This window comes from Sceloporus occidentalis, unplaced genomic scaffold, assembly GCF_023333645.1.
Source record: "Sceloporus occidentalis isolate IW3139 unplaced genomic scaffold, rSceOcc1.0.p SCAF_19, whole genome shotgun sequence".
In the NCBI taxonomy this organism is placed as follows: domain Eukaryota; kingdom Metazoa; phylum Chordata; class Lepidosauria; order Squamata; family Phrynosomatidae; genus Sceloporus; species Sceloporus occidentalis.
In genome coordinates, this window is record NW_028316999.1 from 2,551,448 (window position 1) to 2,567,302 (window position 15,855).

The 15,855-nt window shown below is 38.4% G+C and overlaps 1 protein-coding gene across 1 annotated transcript; it reads left to right on the forward strand.

Annotated features, from left to right (window-relative positions):
• The first annotated feature begins 4,324 nt into the window (after positions 1 to 4,324).
• LOC149302310 (protein FAM131A-like) lies at positions 4,325 to 15,436 on the forward strand. Its single transcript, XM_089482413.1, has 7 exons — positions 4,325 to 4,339; positions 8,707 to 8,800; positions 9,321 to 9,503; positions 10,269 to 10,397; positions 10,898 to 10,909; positions 14,688 to 14,710; positions 15,050 to 15,436. Exons 2-7 carry the CDS (start codon positions 8,731 to 8,733, stop codon positions 15,434 to 15,436), a joined length of 804 nt encoding a protein of 267 aa, XP_089338539.1. The 5' UTR covers positions 4,325 to 4,339; positions 8,707 to 8,730.
• Positions 15,437 to 15,855: the final 419 nt, after the last annotated feature.

Here is a 15,855-nt window from a genome sequence, read left to right on the forward strand (position 1 = left end):
ACCGTGTTGGCTAGAGTCCAGTGAACATTTACATAGGATTGTAGGCTTCTTCAGCTTGTGTGCTTCTTATAAATCTATTTCACCTTTATAACCATCATAATCAAGTTGTATTTCATAGGAGGAACAATATAAAATTATTTTTGCATGATTACGCTTCTCCATTAAGCTAACTGACATAAGAGAGCCCAATTCTTTTAAATCACCCCCCCCCCCTAGACTACTTATAAACAGAAAACCATGATTTTAATACGTGAATTGATGCTTCAAAGGTGACAAAGCTTTTTTTTGCAAACCATGCATCATTAAGCAGATAAGAGAGACAACGGAATTTTGTCTTGACAGAATAGCTTTAAATAAACACGCCATCTCCCTCTCTTGTAAAACGCACATTTTGTGCATTCCCTTTTTTCTACCGTACTATTAGCTTATTATTTGGGTACGCTTCCTATGCATGTACTGTAGTTTATGACAGCTATGCTGGTAAGCTCCCATTTAAATGAACTTCCATCCCTTCTGTTGTTAATTGGACGTCTCCAGTCCACCTGGAATTCTTAAAGTGCATTGCAAACATGGTTTGAATTCAGAATAGCATTCTTCTCAGACATGCCCATATTGGCTACCAAACATGGGGAAAATATTGTTTATAGGCCTGTTATAACATGGTAAAACTTTTGTGGTTTGTTTGCAGTGTGAAACAGACAACATTGGTTGCGTGCAGTGTTACCAGGCAATATTGATTGTGTACAGTGATATCAGCTGTTACGGATGGTGTTTGCAAACATTAATGATGGTTTATGAGCAGGTTTATCTGATCCCTCTGAAAGTTAGCAAACAACATTACCAGCTATATCTGCTGCTTCCTTAGCATTTATATTCCGCAATAGACAACCTAACTGATTTTTTATCAGTAGTAGAATTACCATGCATTAGGAAATAATCTCTCATCCAGATACTGCTAAACATGGAGACATAAAGATTTACTTTGCCCAAATTGTATTTGTTTGCTCCTTGTCTCCGATTCTTATTCCTACACCTTCCCATCTAACAGCTCTGATTTAGCAATGTTTAACCTGGTTTGTAAAGCCTCTAGTGCTAGACATGTGGGTCTATTCATACACGGGGAATAATGTGGGGATTTTTTTCCCCATTTGTTACTGATGTGTGGGGTCTATGAGTAACTCAAGTTGTCCCAAAGAAAATATAGGTTTTACTAGTGTAAGCTGTATAGAAGGTTACCATTACAATATTATGATATCGAACATTGACTTGATGTCCCAAAAATAACGTGTCCGGGCTACTGGCACATGGATGGATTTATATGTTATATATCTTATGCTGTGTGGATTCAGATTTAAGAGAACCTGGAATGTGAGAATTTCCATTTTAATATGATGAGCATTTATTAGATGGCCTAATTAACAGGTGGAAGGGTACACCTGCACTTCACAGTGGCTATGGAGACTTTTGCACCTGTATTTTTCTGTTCTTTATTTGAAATCTGTTTATAAGCTCTTGAAATACCAGGTAATGAAAACATTAATTTATAAGACTTTGTACCATTTACTCATCTCTCGCTGTCACGGTAACACGTTTGGGGTTTATTCACTAAAAGGTGAGTTGTGTTTTAGCTCATGGACTTCACTTTACATTATGAAGACCCAACCCAAGGTAGCTTCTGCTGCAGGAAGGGTTTGGCTGGCACTGGTAAATGAGCAACATTTCTACAAAGTATAACCCTTTAACAATAGACTATACATGTTATGGGGCTACATGTATAGTCTCCATAACGTAAATAGGCCGGTCAGCGAGATCAAAGATCTCCTTTGTAACTGGCCCAATGTGCAGCGGGACACAAGAAGGTGATATCATCCATTGTTTTATTCCAGGGGAGTTCTGCCTAGTCAGTCTAGGCCAAGATACATCACTGTATATAAGGCCTGCTCTACCCTTCATGCCAGAGAGATTTACTAGTGTTGGCCCTAGCACTAAAGAATAGGGAATTGAGAGAGCTAAAACCCCTGTAAACTCTTCTGACAACCCTCCTTTTAGTGAATAAACCCCCTTGTCTCTTAAATACTTATTATTTTGTCTAATTAGTTTGTCGAATTGTCTCTCAACCTTTTTGCTTCCTAGTTCATCCTTCCTTGACTCCCAATTATCACTCTCCCCCTCTGTCTTGGTCTCGCATCCTTTTTCTAGCCCATTTTACTGCAATTCATTTTGCTAGTTACCTCCTCCTATTCACCTTATCTCTCCCACGCTCTCTCCTTTTTATTTCCTTACCCCACCACCACACTCCCTCTTTGTCCACCCTATACTTTTCTTCTTTCTTTATACCTGCAATTTTCTAATTCTGCATTTGTCTTGAAAATAGCTTTCCTCCCATACACTGAGCTATTTACAGCTCACACTTAAGTCTATTGTATGCTCTCTGTTTTTCTCTCCACAAGCTCTATGTATAATTCACAGAAATTAATGAAGAGTAGTACTCTTACTGTAACAACTCAAAATATGGATTTTTGGGGTAAGCAGGGGTTAACATTTCGGTCTAGTATAATTAACTTTACTAAGTTATTGTATGGAACAATTTGTCCTTTTGTGCCGTCATTGTCTATGTATCAAGAGCAACAGGTGTGGATTTAGTGATTGGAACAAAGGGGCGGTTTCCCCATCTTGGTAAGGCTGAAAAAATATCCTTGTGATAGATTGTTTATCGCTCTAAGCAGTTGGTGCAAGCAGGGCTATTGACAGGCCAGCCATTACGAGTACAAATTAAACAATGATTTATGAACAATATCCATTTGGGTTTTTTTATGGTTTTTTTTTCCCCAAACAAAGCACCATTTTGGTGCCACATAATATTCCACAGACCTGTTTATGACATAGCATTGCTTGTGCCATAACATGCTTCACTGTACCCATGATGTGATAAGTGCACTGGCATAGCACCAAAACGAATGCTTTAGGCAGTGCTAAAATACCAAAGCAGTAAATTGTGTAGTGGAAAAATTCAGATATAAAGTGTAAATTCAGCGCAGTTCATTTAGAATCAACTGGGCAGAAAAGAGCCATATAATTCCATGTATAATGAATACTTGGAAAGGAAACAGTTAGATATAAAAATAGGTTCTTTTCTGCCTAGCTGATTTTAAATGAAGTGCTGCTTCGTGGCCATAGTAAATTTTATGCTAGAAGGAACCGGCACATTATTTGCCTTGCTATATATTATATTTTGGGTTTAAGAGGATTGTGAGGCGGATGTTATAAAAAGGGTGGGAAGGGCAGAGTGTGAAAAACTTAAGGAGGCCCTGGCTCCTAAAATTGTTACTGCTGGCTTTTTCTTCTGTGTACTTTATATAGAAAAAAATAATAAACAATGTCAAGGGGGGGGTGAGAGGGAGCAAAAAAAAAAATTGGATATAATATTCGGTTGACATAGTCTACGTATAGATATTTGCATTCTGTAATGGAAGGAAAGTGTTTTGTTTTCTTTCGTACCTGGGAACTCTCTGGGTTTGATCCGGAGTCTCCGGAAGCATAGCTTGCTTTCTTTTTGCTCTGGGTAGGGGAGTGGCATTTGGCCACGGCCACTCCCCATCCACACCCACTACCTACTTGCCTTCATCTCTCTTATAAGAAAACCTGGGCTAGCCCTGCCGCCCAGAAGAGGGACAGCTACAGGTGGCCCACACTGGGAAGGTCCCAGGTATGGTTGTTACCGTTAGTTTTAGGTTCTTGATTTCTTATGTATGAATATTTGTACGGATATTTCTCACCTCTACTCCCATTTATTTTGTGTTATATTGTTTTTATGTCAAAGAGATAATTCTTTTGTGTTCTTAACATTCTTGTCAACTGCAAGTTTCCTCAACTTGAAGTATTGTCCCAATCAGTTCTTATTTTGCAAAAAAAGGCCATGGAGTAGAAAAACACACTTTCCAGTGTTCAATGGCAATATTTTTGAAAAAGACCCATAGGATGCTATCTGCTTAATAGTTGTCTCTCTGATCTATCACTATGCATGATGGACATGAGACTGCAATTTACAACACAACTGATCCACAGAAGCTTACAATGCATCACAAATATCACTGACGGTAATGCACATACCAAACTATATATATTAGATTATTCTTTCCTGTCCTACAGTGCCTTAGCCTCTGCCTAACCAAGGGTTATAGTTACCTCTACGTGTCCTCAGTAATCACTGCATCTCCCCACAGTGGAAGCTCTGCGTGTGGAGTGGCGTGAGGGGAGGTGCATTTACCATCAGAAAAGGCCGTCTATTGTACGAAGGTTTAATCTGCAAATTCCGACGGAAAGCCAGGAGTTCCTGGAGGTGACCAGTCTTCCCTTCCTATAACACAAGGCTTCTGCTCCTGCCTGTTTAGCTTTGCAAGTTTGTATTCCCCTTATGTAACCCTTTACATCAGTAATGTCCAGCTCCAACCATCAAGGTTCTCAAATCCAGCAAGTTTTTAGCATGTTGCATAAAACTTTGCTAGTTGACCTCCTGGGTTAACTGTTGGATTACATGCTATATTAGAGAATTCCCAAAAACTTTGGCTTTGATTTCCACCCTTGAGGACAGATCTGGACAACACTGTTCTACATGAAAGGGATGCAGAGTATAATGTTCTGCAAATATTGTTAGTTATAAATTCTATCCTGAGGCTAGTTCCTAACTGTACTAATGAACCCAGCCTAAGTAAAGTGAAAATGTCACACAATATTATGCAGCTCTTTTTAAATATTCATAGGGCTCTCTCGCTTGATCTGAAGAAGTAACTTGAATTACAACACAACGCAATGCTGAAAGTGCCTTGTTCATTGTTTACTGAGACCCTGTTGGTGACTGAACCTTTTTCAGGCTCTGTGCGCCTGCATTTTATTCTTTACAGATTGCATTTTTCTAACTTTAAAGGGAAATTAAAGTCATCAAATTAAGGGCATACATGAATAAAAGAGGGTTACCCAGTTTCAGGGTGCATGTGAAGGTTAGAGTTTCTCTATAATATTTTATCATACAATCTGCCTTTCCTAATCATGAAGACAAAAAGTTAAATATAGCCTTATGGATAAGTTTCTCAGATATAACAGGTCACAGATATTTTCTAGCTATGTACAAAATTGAGAATTTCCTAGGAATTACGGCATGCCAGTGCCATTGGTGCACATAAAAGGGACTGGATCTCTGTTGGTGCACAAATGACAGAGGCATCTTGATGGGCATGGCTTCACTTTGCAGTTGGAGCCAATTTGGTTTTACCAAGAACTTTAGGTTGGTCCTTTTCATGTGGTATGTCCCTGCTATGCCCAAAGAATGCCCTAGCCTCCTTGCATGAATATGCTTTCCAGCTCTTTGCTTCATTTCTGCCCGCTCAAACCCCTTCCTATTGAGGGATAACTTTAACAAGGATGCAATGAATTTTCCCACATCCCATGCTTTACCCAAATACTCAACCTTGGAGGTTATGTATGTTCATAGCTCTACTTTTTCACATTTCGCGAGCGAGAATTTCTTTTAGTACATAACCTCAGTCAATACATCCCAGGAATAGGTTGTGGATGGCCCATTCGGTACTTGTTTCATAGTACGTACAATGAAAACACGATGATTTAATATAGTAGAAAATGTATATATATATATATTATAAGATGGGGTACAGTATGTATGTTTGTAGTTAGATATAACACGCAATGGATATAAATGAAAATTTCAAGTGTGCTTTTACTTAAACTCCTTGTTTTATACTATATAAAAACTATGTTTTTAAGCACTGCTTGAAATGAAATGGCGTGTTACAAATGTCAGTATTAAACATATTTTCATCTTTCTCATGCTTCCTTCCTTTCTTTCTCTCCCTCATATTTACTTTTCTTCGTCTTACCCACCTGATGTTTTCTACGTCAGTATCCCGGGAGATTTTCTCCATGATGAGGTTTCCATAGAAATTTACCTTGTTGATGCTGGATCGCAAAGAAAAGATGGGGGAGGGTGAAGCAGTGCTGGACTAGGTAGTAGAGGGTATCGGTTGATGATAGGAAACCGCAGTAGACTTTACATATCCTCCTTTGTCCCCAGCAGAGCATACACAGCCCGCAGCCTCCTTGTGTGTCCCCTACGTAGCCGTGAAGAACAATATTTGTGGTTATTTCTCACGCTGGGAAGAATCCTATGTGTTTAGGCTGAAGCTGTTGAGAGCATCAAAAGCCCATATGTACAGCAGGTCATGTTTGAAGGAAAAGAGGTGCTTTATTGAACACCAAAAATTACATTGAAAAAATAAAACCCTTCCCGGCTGGAAAAACACATTTGCATCATCATACATGATGAAATAAATGAAAATTAGTAAAGGGTTCTAAGGTAAGACTAAAACAAATAGTGGGTAAACTCCTTACTCTACAACCCCTCTTTCCCATAGTAAGGCATACATAGAAACCATCGAAGCGTCACCATAAATATAGCCATTTCTCAGCACACAAAGGTTTAAACCAAAATCTAATTTATTAATAAATGTTACTTATTCCATTACGCAATCCAACATTCCAGACAATTTAACTGCTGTTGTCAATGGTTACAGGCAAAGCAAAAATCGAGAAATCATTAGACCTTTTGTTGAAAATAAGTATTAAATTATACAATTTCTTTAATAATCAAATGAGATGAATTTGAAACAGTTAATTAAAATGATAGTTCAGGAAGTCATCGGATCAAATATTGGTATTTGTTTGATATTTAATACACATTTTGCTTTTTCACAAGCTTTTTCGTGGCAAAATACAAAACAAATATGTGGCACTTACGCCACACCAGCTGCACAGCGACTTATCAAGAAAAAAAGTGTATACACATAAAAAGCAAAAGTGTCGATTCACACAGTGCAAATCAGCAGAGAATACTTGAGACAATTTATAACCATAAATAGTATATCATGATGATGCTGATATAGTGCTGTACATTGATGCACCTACATCTATGTGTATAGAGGTAACCAGGCTCGTCAAAATAATGGGGTTTTCTTATTCGTCCGCCAAGAAATCACCAGACATAATCTTCAACAAATTTATTATGTATAAAATAGCTTACATTTTAGTTGTTAGCGTCCTACATCGACAAGCCAAGACTTAGGCATATTAATCCAAAATATACAAAGATCCCAGCAATAAAACAAAGAAGCAGAAAATATCTAAATTATCATCGGCGCACATTTCTCTTTCGTATCCACATTGCGTGATTTCCCTGTTGTGGCGCCATTACGTGATTCCTGTTCGGAATCACAAGAGTGATAATATGCTTAGCATAGTTGTCCCACAGTACTCCTCCTCTATCCTCTTTATCTGCTTCATTTTGCAGCTCTTTTTCTCCAGAGATGGGATATGTTTAAATAATTTGCAAATAATGAACTTAAAGAATATAGAAATAATTAATTTATGTAGCTTTTTTTTACCCAATATTAAAAAATACTGTGGACAATTCATATTAGTGCGACAAAAACTAATAATTATATTTGTATATTTCAAAATACCGGTATATATTAATATAAAAGTGCATATATATATATATATATATATATATATTCATGTCTCTCTGATATATTTTGTTTGCAGTCCTGTTAATCATATATTCACCATCATATTCAGCACAGCCCAGGCATCCATACTACAGTTTTTTGGATGTTATATGACCTTAGAATGCTAAATGTAGGGGTATATAGTCATAGTGCTCAACCTCAGTTTGTGATTCGTAACAAGGAGGAGTAATAATAATATGGATATCTCTGCTGATGGAAACACAGAACTATGATCCATCACACTATGGCTTATCTGGAAAGAGATCCATTAATTCTCCAAATGTACCACCTACAGGAGACTACCATCACAGTGAAAAGCTGCAGGTAAAGTTGTTTCTGTGTGCATAAGGGGTTCTGTGCCCTCTTATAGTGAATCCCTATGTGAATGCACAGGTCGCACAGTCCCAAGTGCAAGTTTAAGGAACTCCCTGTCCATTGTATCCTCTATAACAAGTGTGCTTCTTGTGCATAAAGGTCTCCATTTAATGTCCACGCAACAAATTGCTGTCTTTTGTTTGTAGAGTTTTATATCATTCAAATCTTCGTTGGGCTTTTTGTTCAGTGTACGTATTTTCTGCTGTGAATCAGAATGTCATTAGATGTTCCATGAGGTGTGTGCTGGAACGGCTGTTCTGGCGGTGGAAATCTTTTGGGGTGCTCATTTATGGATGGGGCTATGTCAATTCTACCCTCTGTTGTAGTGACTCCATATGTTTGTGGTAGTCAGACCTGTGTGAGAACTGAGAAGAAACAAGAAAGTAAAGACACAAGAAACTCCATGGTGTGTTAAGTAAAAGGGGAAAACGTGAAAGTTAAAATAGTTTGGTCATATGCTGTTTACACCAAACTGTCTCTGTCACTGTGTCACCCTACATGATCATACCTGCCTCTCATACCCCCTTTTGTGTTTGTCACTTAGTCACCCTCTAGCATTATAACTCAATGTCTTAATTCCCTTATGTCTTTGTTACTGTGCCTCCCTGAAGGATCACTTGGCTGTCACAGCTCTCTTGTGTCTCTGTCACTACGGTGTGGCATGATACGGTATTGCTTTTCTGTGCCTGTGTACACTGTTCATTATTGCATACTACTGGCACAACTGCCGTCTAATCACCTGTTTTTTTTGTGATAGTTAAATGTTGAAGACGCAGGTGAGATGTTGCCCAAGTCTCGACGAGCACTCACCATCCATGAGATCACGGCCCTTGCTCGCTCCTCTCTGCATGGTGAGGACATTCACAATCACACATGCATTGATAAACACAATTGCATAACCTAATGTGAAAACATATACACAATTGTTACAAAAATATACAAAGTTTAGATGTTTCCTGTTGTTTCTTACTAGAATACTAGTTACTGGTCCTCTAAAGTATCTCCAAGCCACTACATTAACCACTTTCCAGCCTGTGCCCATTCCAGTTTCCTGTAGTTCTCTTCTGAGGTTTGACTTCTGATATTTACTCAGAATCTTGGACGCATTATAATAATCCTACTGTGTCTTTGTCTCCTTTCTAGATTCAGGCTCTAAGAAAGGAGGCCTTCGCTCAAGCCACAAAGCCCCTGTAAAAACACTTGTGTGTATGTACAAACATAAAGCTGCATAATGTAGGAACATAATTTACATCAAAATACAATAACATATTTGACATGAAGCCCTTCAGATATTAAGCCCTTCAGATGCTAATGTTATGATTACACTAATCAAGTCATGTGTATCTCCCATATCTTCTTTCCATCTTGAAGGAATCTCACAGGTGGTTAAAGACCATGTGACCAAACCTACAGCAATGGCTCAAGGTAGAGTGGCTCACCTGATTGAGTGGAAGGGTTGGAGCAAACCCAGTGATTCTCCTGCTGCACTGGAAACACATTTCAGCTCATACTCCCACCTCAGTGAGGGTGAGCAGGAGGCCAGGTTTGCTGCAGGTGAGGCAGAAGTAAGGGAAAAGTGAAGAAGATGAAACCGTCTAAAACTCACTCTCCATACCTGCTTCACGCTGCTATTTTTTTGCTCTCTTATATAATGCTGTTTGAGCTGAATTTTTTAACCTTATTTAAACCTGTGTGGTTTTGCTTTTCTCTCATTATCGTTGTGTTTTTGAGCTTGCTCCTTATGTCGATGCTATGCTATCATCCTCGCTAGTCCATGTGCCTTATCCTCTCACTGCCATTCTTGGTTTCTCCATATATCTCTACATAGCTTTTGCGGTTTCTCTCTTTCTGTTGGTATTATGAAACATAAACAGGCAATCCTTCAACCATTAACCAACAGTAAAAATAAATAAGTTCTGGGCAAGGCATTGGTGGTATGAAGAGGGACATACATGTGAAGGAGATCAGCATTTAGAGCAGCCCACTTTCCTCCCACTACACCCCTAAAATATTGGTGCTTCATTGGAACTCTGGCCCTCTTTCTTTGAGCCGTTCCCTGTTTTTGTAGCTCCTTTTTATACTGCCCCCATCCTTTCTCTCAAAGGCTTACTTGCTTTGCTTACTTAATATAAACCTTTTTGCTTTTCTTACTTATCTAATGTTTATTGTGTTTTACGGCTTTTATTGTTTTTGCATTGTTTGTGCTTGTTTCAGATCAATTGCTTTTGTATTTCCCTGGCAGTATTTTGCTGTCATCAATATTGTTGTTAACTGTTCCATCCCCATGTTCTGTATGACTCTCTCTCTCTCTTTCTACAGGAGTAGCTGAGCAGTTTGCTATAGCAGAAGCAAAACTTCGAGCCTGGTCATCAGTTGAGGGTGAAGATTCCACCGACGATTCGTATGATGAAGACCTGCTTCCACCTGTGGAACACACACAGCCCTCTGGTTAGTACAAGGTTAATGTGATATATATATATGCGACCCTGTATCATACCATGGCTGGTTATGGGCACACAGAAAAAAAATTAAGCTCTGGAACAAATGTGTGATCTGCCTGTAATCATGTGACAGTATTTACCATGGGGCAAATATGAAAATAACCAGACCAATCAATTCAATTCCAGTCCAGCCCTATGTCAAACTGTGCATATAATTTAGTGATATCCTGAGTGAGTCATGAAATCATGGACAATGTGAATTTAATGAATGTGTAGTGAAATTGATTGTGGAAAGCGATATAAAGATGGACCCTGGGGAAATAATAATGGCTGGGGAGTAACCCATTGGTGAACATTACTTCCAGATTTTGTAAGAATAATAAGTATAAAATATAAATTACTAGTGAAATAACAAGGGTCCAAATAGGTTAAACTGATATAGTCATAATGCCACTGAGCTCCAAATATTGAATTTAACATTTAAAAAACAAAATGGTTATGTAACAGGAGCAATCACTTGTGTGTTGTAAAATTATGGTGGATTTTATCTTATATTTAGCTACCTATAGGGTTGCCAAGCATCATGGGAACTGTAGTTCAATAACACTTTGTTAACTACCCCAGCTTTAGAATGGTTTTATGCTGTATTTACCAAAATGTTTTGATAGTGGGTCCACTCCAGGGTTAGGCACCAACATTGCTCATGGTGGACATTTACTGGGTTCTGTGGTGGACCTTTACAACCCTTGCCATGGACACTGCTGTCCTTGTAGGGACACTTTGCCTATCCCTGGTCCACTCTAATTATGTTATTTATCCATGTGTCTCTGCTACCATTGTTTTCCCGAACTTCTTAATATTAACTTTTAACTTCTCAAATTTCTTAATATCTTCTTAATAACCTTTTTAAAATTTTAATCCCACGACAATTGACGTGCCAGACACATCATGGAAAATCATACCATTGGCAGCAATTGACTTGCTTGGCATTTTAAATGACCCAGGGGCGTCTTGTTTAAAAAAATGTATGATTTAGTGGGGTAAAGCAAATTGGCCGGGTTCAAAGATGTCCAAATATAAGACATGGGCACAGACTGACCAAATGTTAAAATTACCAAAAAAATACACACCTCGCAAGTAACCTGACACTGTACGCAGGAGATGTTGCTGAACACATATTGGGGTGTTGTTTGACAGTAACATATACCAGGAACGGTAAATTCATACCAAAGGTAGAATGCGCATGGAAAAAAAACTCACACAAAAAATACTACGGCAAACTTTGATAAAGGCTGGTGGTAAAATGTGTGTATGGAAAGTTAAAATACCAGCATTTTAAATACCCTGGGATGTCTAGTTTCCAAACATATATAGTTTGATGGGGGTAAATTGGAGTGGTTGGCTTTAAGGATGTCCCAAATAGGACATGGGGGCAGTATGGCCATATTTGAGAAAATATCAATATGCTACTTGTACTTATTGCCTTATAACATGCACAAAAAAAGCAAAAAAAAACTCAGAACAAATATTAGAATCTATTTAGCAGGGTTTTTGTAGATGAGTAAAATATTTTTCAAGTTAGAAAAAGTCATCAACATATTTTGTACTTTTTTATAGTAACTGATATGATCAAAATAATTGTATGTAAAGAAAAAAACAATCTATAATGTGTTCGGGTACCGTGAATGAGAAAGAAGGAAACGACAGCTACACATGAGCACCACCATTGTCACGAAGGGGTTAAATATTGAACCTTTTTACTTCAATTACATTGACATTATTGAAGCAGTGCCTGCATCCATCTCAGACAAACTAGGCAGTACATGTAGCGTAGGCAGAAAAATCTCAGGTTTAGATTACCAGGTCGCATACGCTGATGTTTCTATAGTAACCATATGGGACTTAGCCAAAACTGAACATTTGGATAGCGTGCGTTTCTATATATATATATATATATATATACACTTGATTGATAACTTGGTTGAAAAGCACATCTGTTCAGACTGAAAAAAGTAATTTAAGAATGTATAACTTTTTCTTCATTATAGCATTTACTTTTTAAAGTTCACAAAACGTACCATAATTTAGTGAAATGACATTTCTTAAGCAGGGCCAGACTGGCGATGACAGAGCAGCACTACCACTTTAAGGCTAGCTTTGCTTTTATGCTTACTGGATTCGGTCAATTTGTGGCTTTGTTGGCTAGTGGCCCCTTTGGGCCAGATGGCCAATCCAGGCCTGCCCTTAAGTAACAATGACTTCCACAATCCATGAAACGTGGTGTCCTTACATGGACCCATTTCCTGCCTGACTTCCACACAGGAAAGATATGTATAGGAAGAGACTATATAGAATGTAAAATCAAATTGATTGTGGGGAATTGGATGTTAACACTTACAGAACTTTGGAAGGCTCCTGTGTATTCATTAGTGAATGTCCTCACCATGTAAATTTGGAGAAACTAATCCAATCAGTCTTTGGCAGAAGTGATTTATTGAACCAGAAGCAAAGGAAAACCTTAACAGAGCACAAAGGAGGTATAGGGTACCACCAGTCTTAAACATTCTGCTCTAGAAGGTCCTGTAAAAAAAAAAACAAACATTTTTTATTGGGCCCAAAAAAACCAAAGCTTTTGGGACCTTAGTGTTTTTTCTTCAGATGATTCCATCTGAAAACATTGTTTTGTAGTTCTTTTGAAATCTATGATATATATCAGTGGGATTATTCTCAACTAAGAATTCCAAACACTTTTTACTCCACAATATTGTTTTAACCTTCTAATCAAGTTAAATGAATTTGCACAGTTTTAACACAATTGATGTTAGAGCACACATCTGCAACCTTGGGTTTCTAAATGCCTGGTAGCTCTGCGGTAACCGTCCTCCATCATTCTGGTGCAGAAGAGAGGGAGCAAAGGATTGTGCCCCTCCAATGACACAGGTCTCTGGTATGGAGTCTCTCTGTCTTTGAGTCTAGGTCAATCCTCTGAAGAAAGGACTATTTGGAACTGTTTATGATGACCTACACACTCAGGCGTGGTGCCCTGGCATTAATCAGCATCATCTAAAGTGCACTTCCCTACACTCCCTCTTGCTAGATCTGCCACTGCTGATAAAGTTCTGTAGTACGAGGCACACAATATTACTCTACACCTAACTTCAAATTCAGTATAATCTGTTTGCCTGGTTTAAAAGAAGCAGATGTCAGGTTACTGTGATTAGTAGAATGCAGTCCTTTTTAGAAAGGAGGCTATATAATGCATTTATTCTGCTTGTAATGTGGTTGAGTCGATGTTAAACCAACCGATAAAACCAGAGATTAGACGCTGACACACTTCATTGTACCGTAGGGCTGAAGACTTACTTTTATGCCTGCAGATAAGGCTAGATGTCTTTTTTTTCTGCCATAAACATGTGAATTATGTTTTCTCTTTTATTTTATTTACTGGCTACATAGGTAAAGCATCTAACAAAGTACCTGGTTGAACTTTAAATCACAAATAAATTAATGTACAGTTTAAGGTTCCTGGTTTTAGTTGACAGTTTAGTTTATAGCTTCGAATCAAGTATTTTTTACTGGCATGTAAGAGCAAAGTTGAAGCATACTGTTCTACACATTCATACTGTATGGAGGAATCTGCATTTCCAAATATAGAAACACAGACACATTGAATTTGACAGCAGATAAGAACCATTCAGCCCATCTAGTCTGCCCATTATTTCTGCTGTAAAAACTCAAATCAGTCCTTGCCTCATATTATGACCTCTTGTCCTAACATTTTCCTCATTTGACATATACTTTGAATTATGCTTCCATCCTGTACTTTATTAAATACGTTCATTTAAATGCCGGTGTTACATTTCCTTCTCTCTTCCAAGCTATACACATTGAGATCCCTTAGTCTTTCCTGATAATTTTTTACCATGCACTATTTTAGTAGCCCTTCTAAGGAGACGCATCTATTCACTGAAAGGCGAGTGGGTTATGGTTTTAACTCTCTCACTTTACTATTCATTATGAAGGGCCAGCACCAGCAAGTTTCTCCAGGTAGAACGGTTGAGCTGGCCTGGTATGATGCATAAACTAATGGATGAGCAGACTTTGGAGAAATCTCACCATATCTAACCATACTATATACAGGACCAGCCAAGCTCTTATTGCCTTCATAATGTAGAGGAGCTGCAAACTCTCATGTCAGCTCTCCTTTTAGAGATTACACCCCAATAGTCTTCATGAGGTCTGCCCAGGGTCTGTACAGTATAAACCACGGTTCGCTTGTTGCTACGAATGCCTCTAGCTATACAACCCAGCTCCCTGCTTGTTTTTTTTTTTTCTGTCGCTTTAAGACATTGCCTACTAACCTTTAGGTCCTCAGGAATAATTACTCTCAAGTCCCTTTCCTCTGTTATTGCTGAGTGCACGGTAACCATAGTGCTATATTTTGTCTTTATAGTTTTGTAAGTTTTACATTTATCAATATTGAGCTGCAGTTGGCACACTGTCAACCATTTTTGCATAAATCGTTAGCCATTCAGCTTATTCCACCTGTGATATCTACCCAGTTGCAGACCTAAGCTTAAATACCTTTGGTAATATCACTAATAATTTAAACAATGTAGCCTTTTTTCCCACACTACAGATTTATTGGGACCTGTGCAGAAGGATTTGGTATCTTCACGTCTGTGCTGTTGTGACAGTGACTCCTCTCACACCTTGTCGCCTGAAACTCTGTGTTCCAGTCTCTGCAGCTTGGATGAGGAGCAGCTACTCTTGGTGTCTCCTGTTCAGGTGGCCGAGGAGTCATTACTGACCAAGCCTCAGTCAGTTCCAAGTCCCTACGATCGTCTCCATGATCTGGAATGTGAGGACTCTTCATATTCCATGTCCTTTTCAGAGTCCTATTTGAGTCCCAGCGAAGATGGGCTGATTACTTTCCCTGCTATTGGGAGAGGATCTGGGGGTCTTAGTTTACGCAGGAAGGGCTCAGATGTGGTGTCTTCAGGGGTGGTATCTTTGGATGAGGAGGAAGAAGAGGACCAGCCTTGATTTGTCTGTAAACTGCCACTGTCACCCATTCCAACTTTTTCTAAATCTCTACCTCCCTTTTCTTTTTTTCATGTTACTATTATGTGTCATGACCCAAAAAATACTAAAGAAATGAGGGCATTAACTCTCCCAACAAACACAGAACTCAGTTATATTCTTCGTATTATTTTCATCATTTAACATCTTTGCTTTTCTTCACCTTATCTCATTTTTAAGATATATTTTTACATAATCACTTTGTCATACTTTTTTTCACTTTGCACCATTATCATTTTAAAACACCTCTATTTGCCTGTTTTCTATATTTCAAGCCTTTTGATCTATTTTGCATGATTTCTGCCCTCTGTCACCATGCTGGCTTGGTGGGGGCTTTAAAGCTGTTGTGTGCATGTCTTGCACTCCCTACAATGCCACCAACA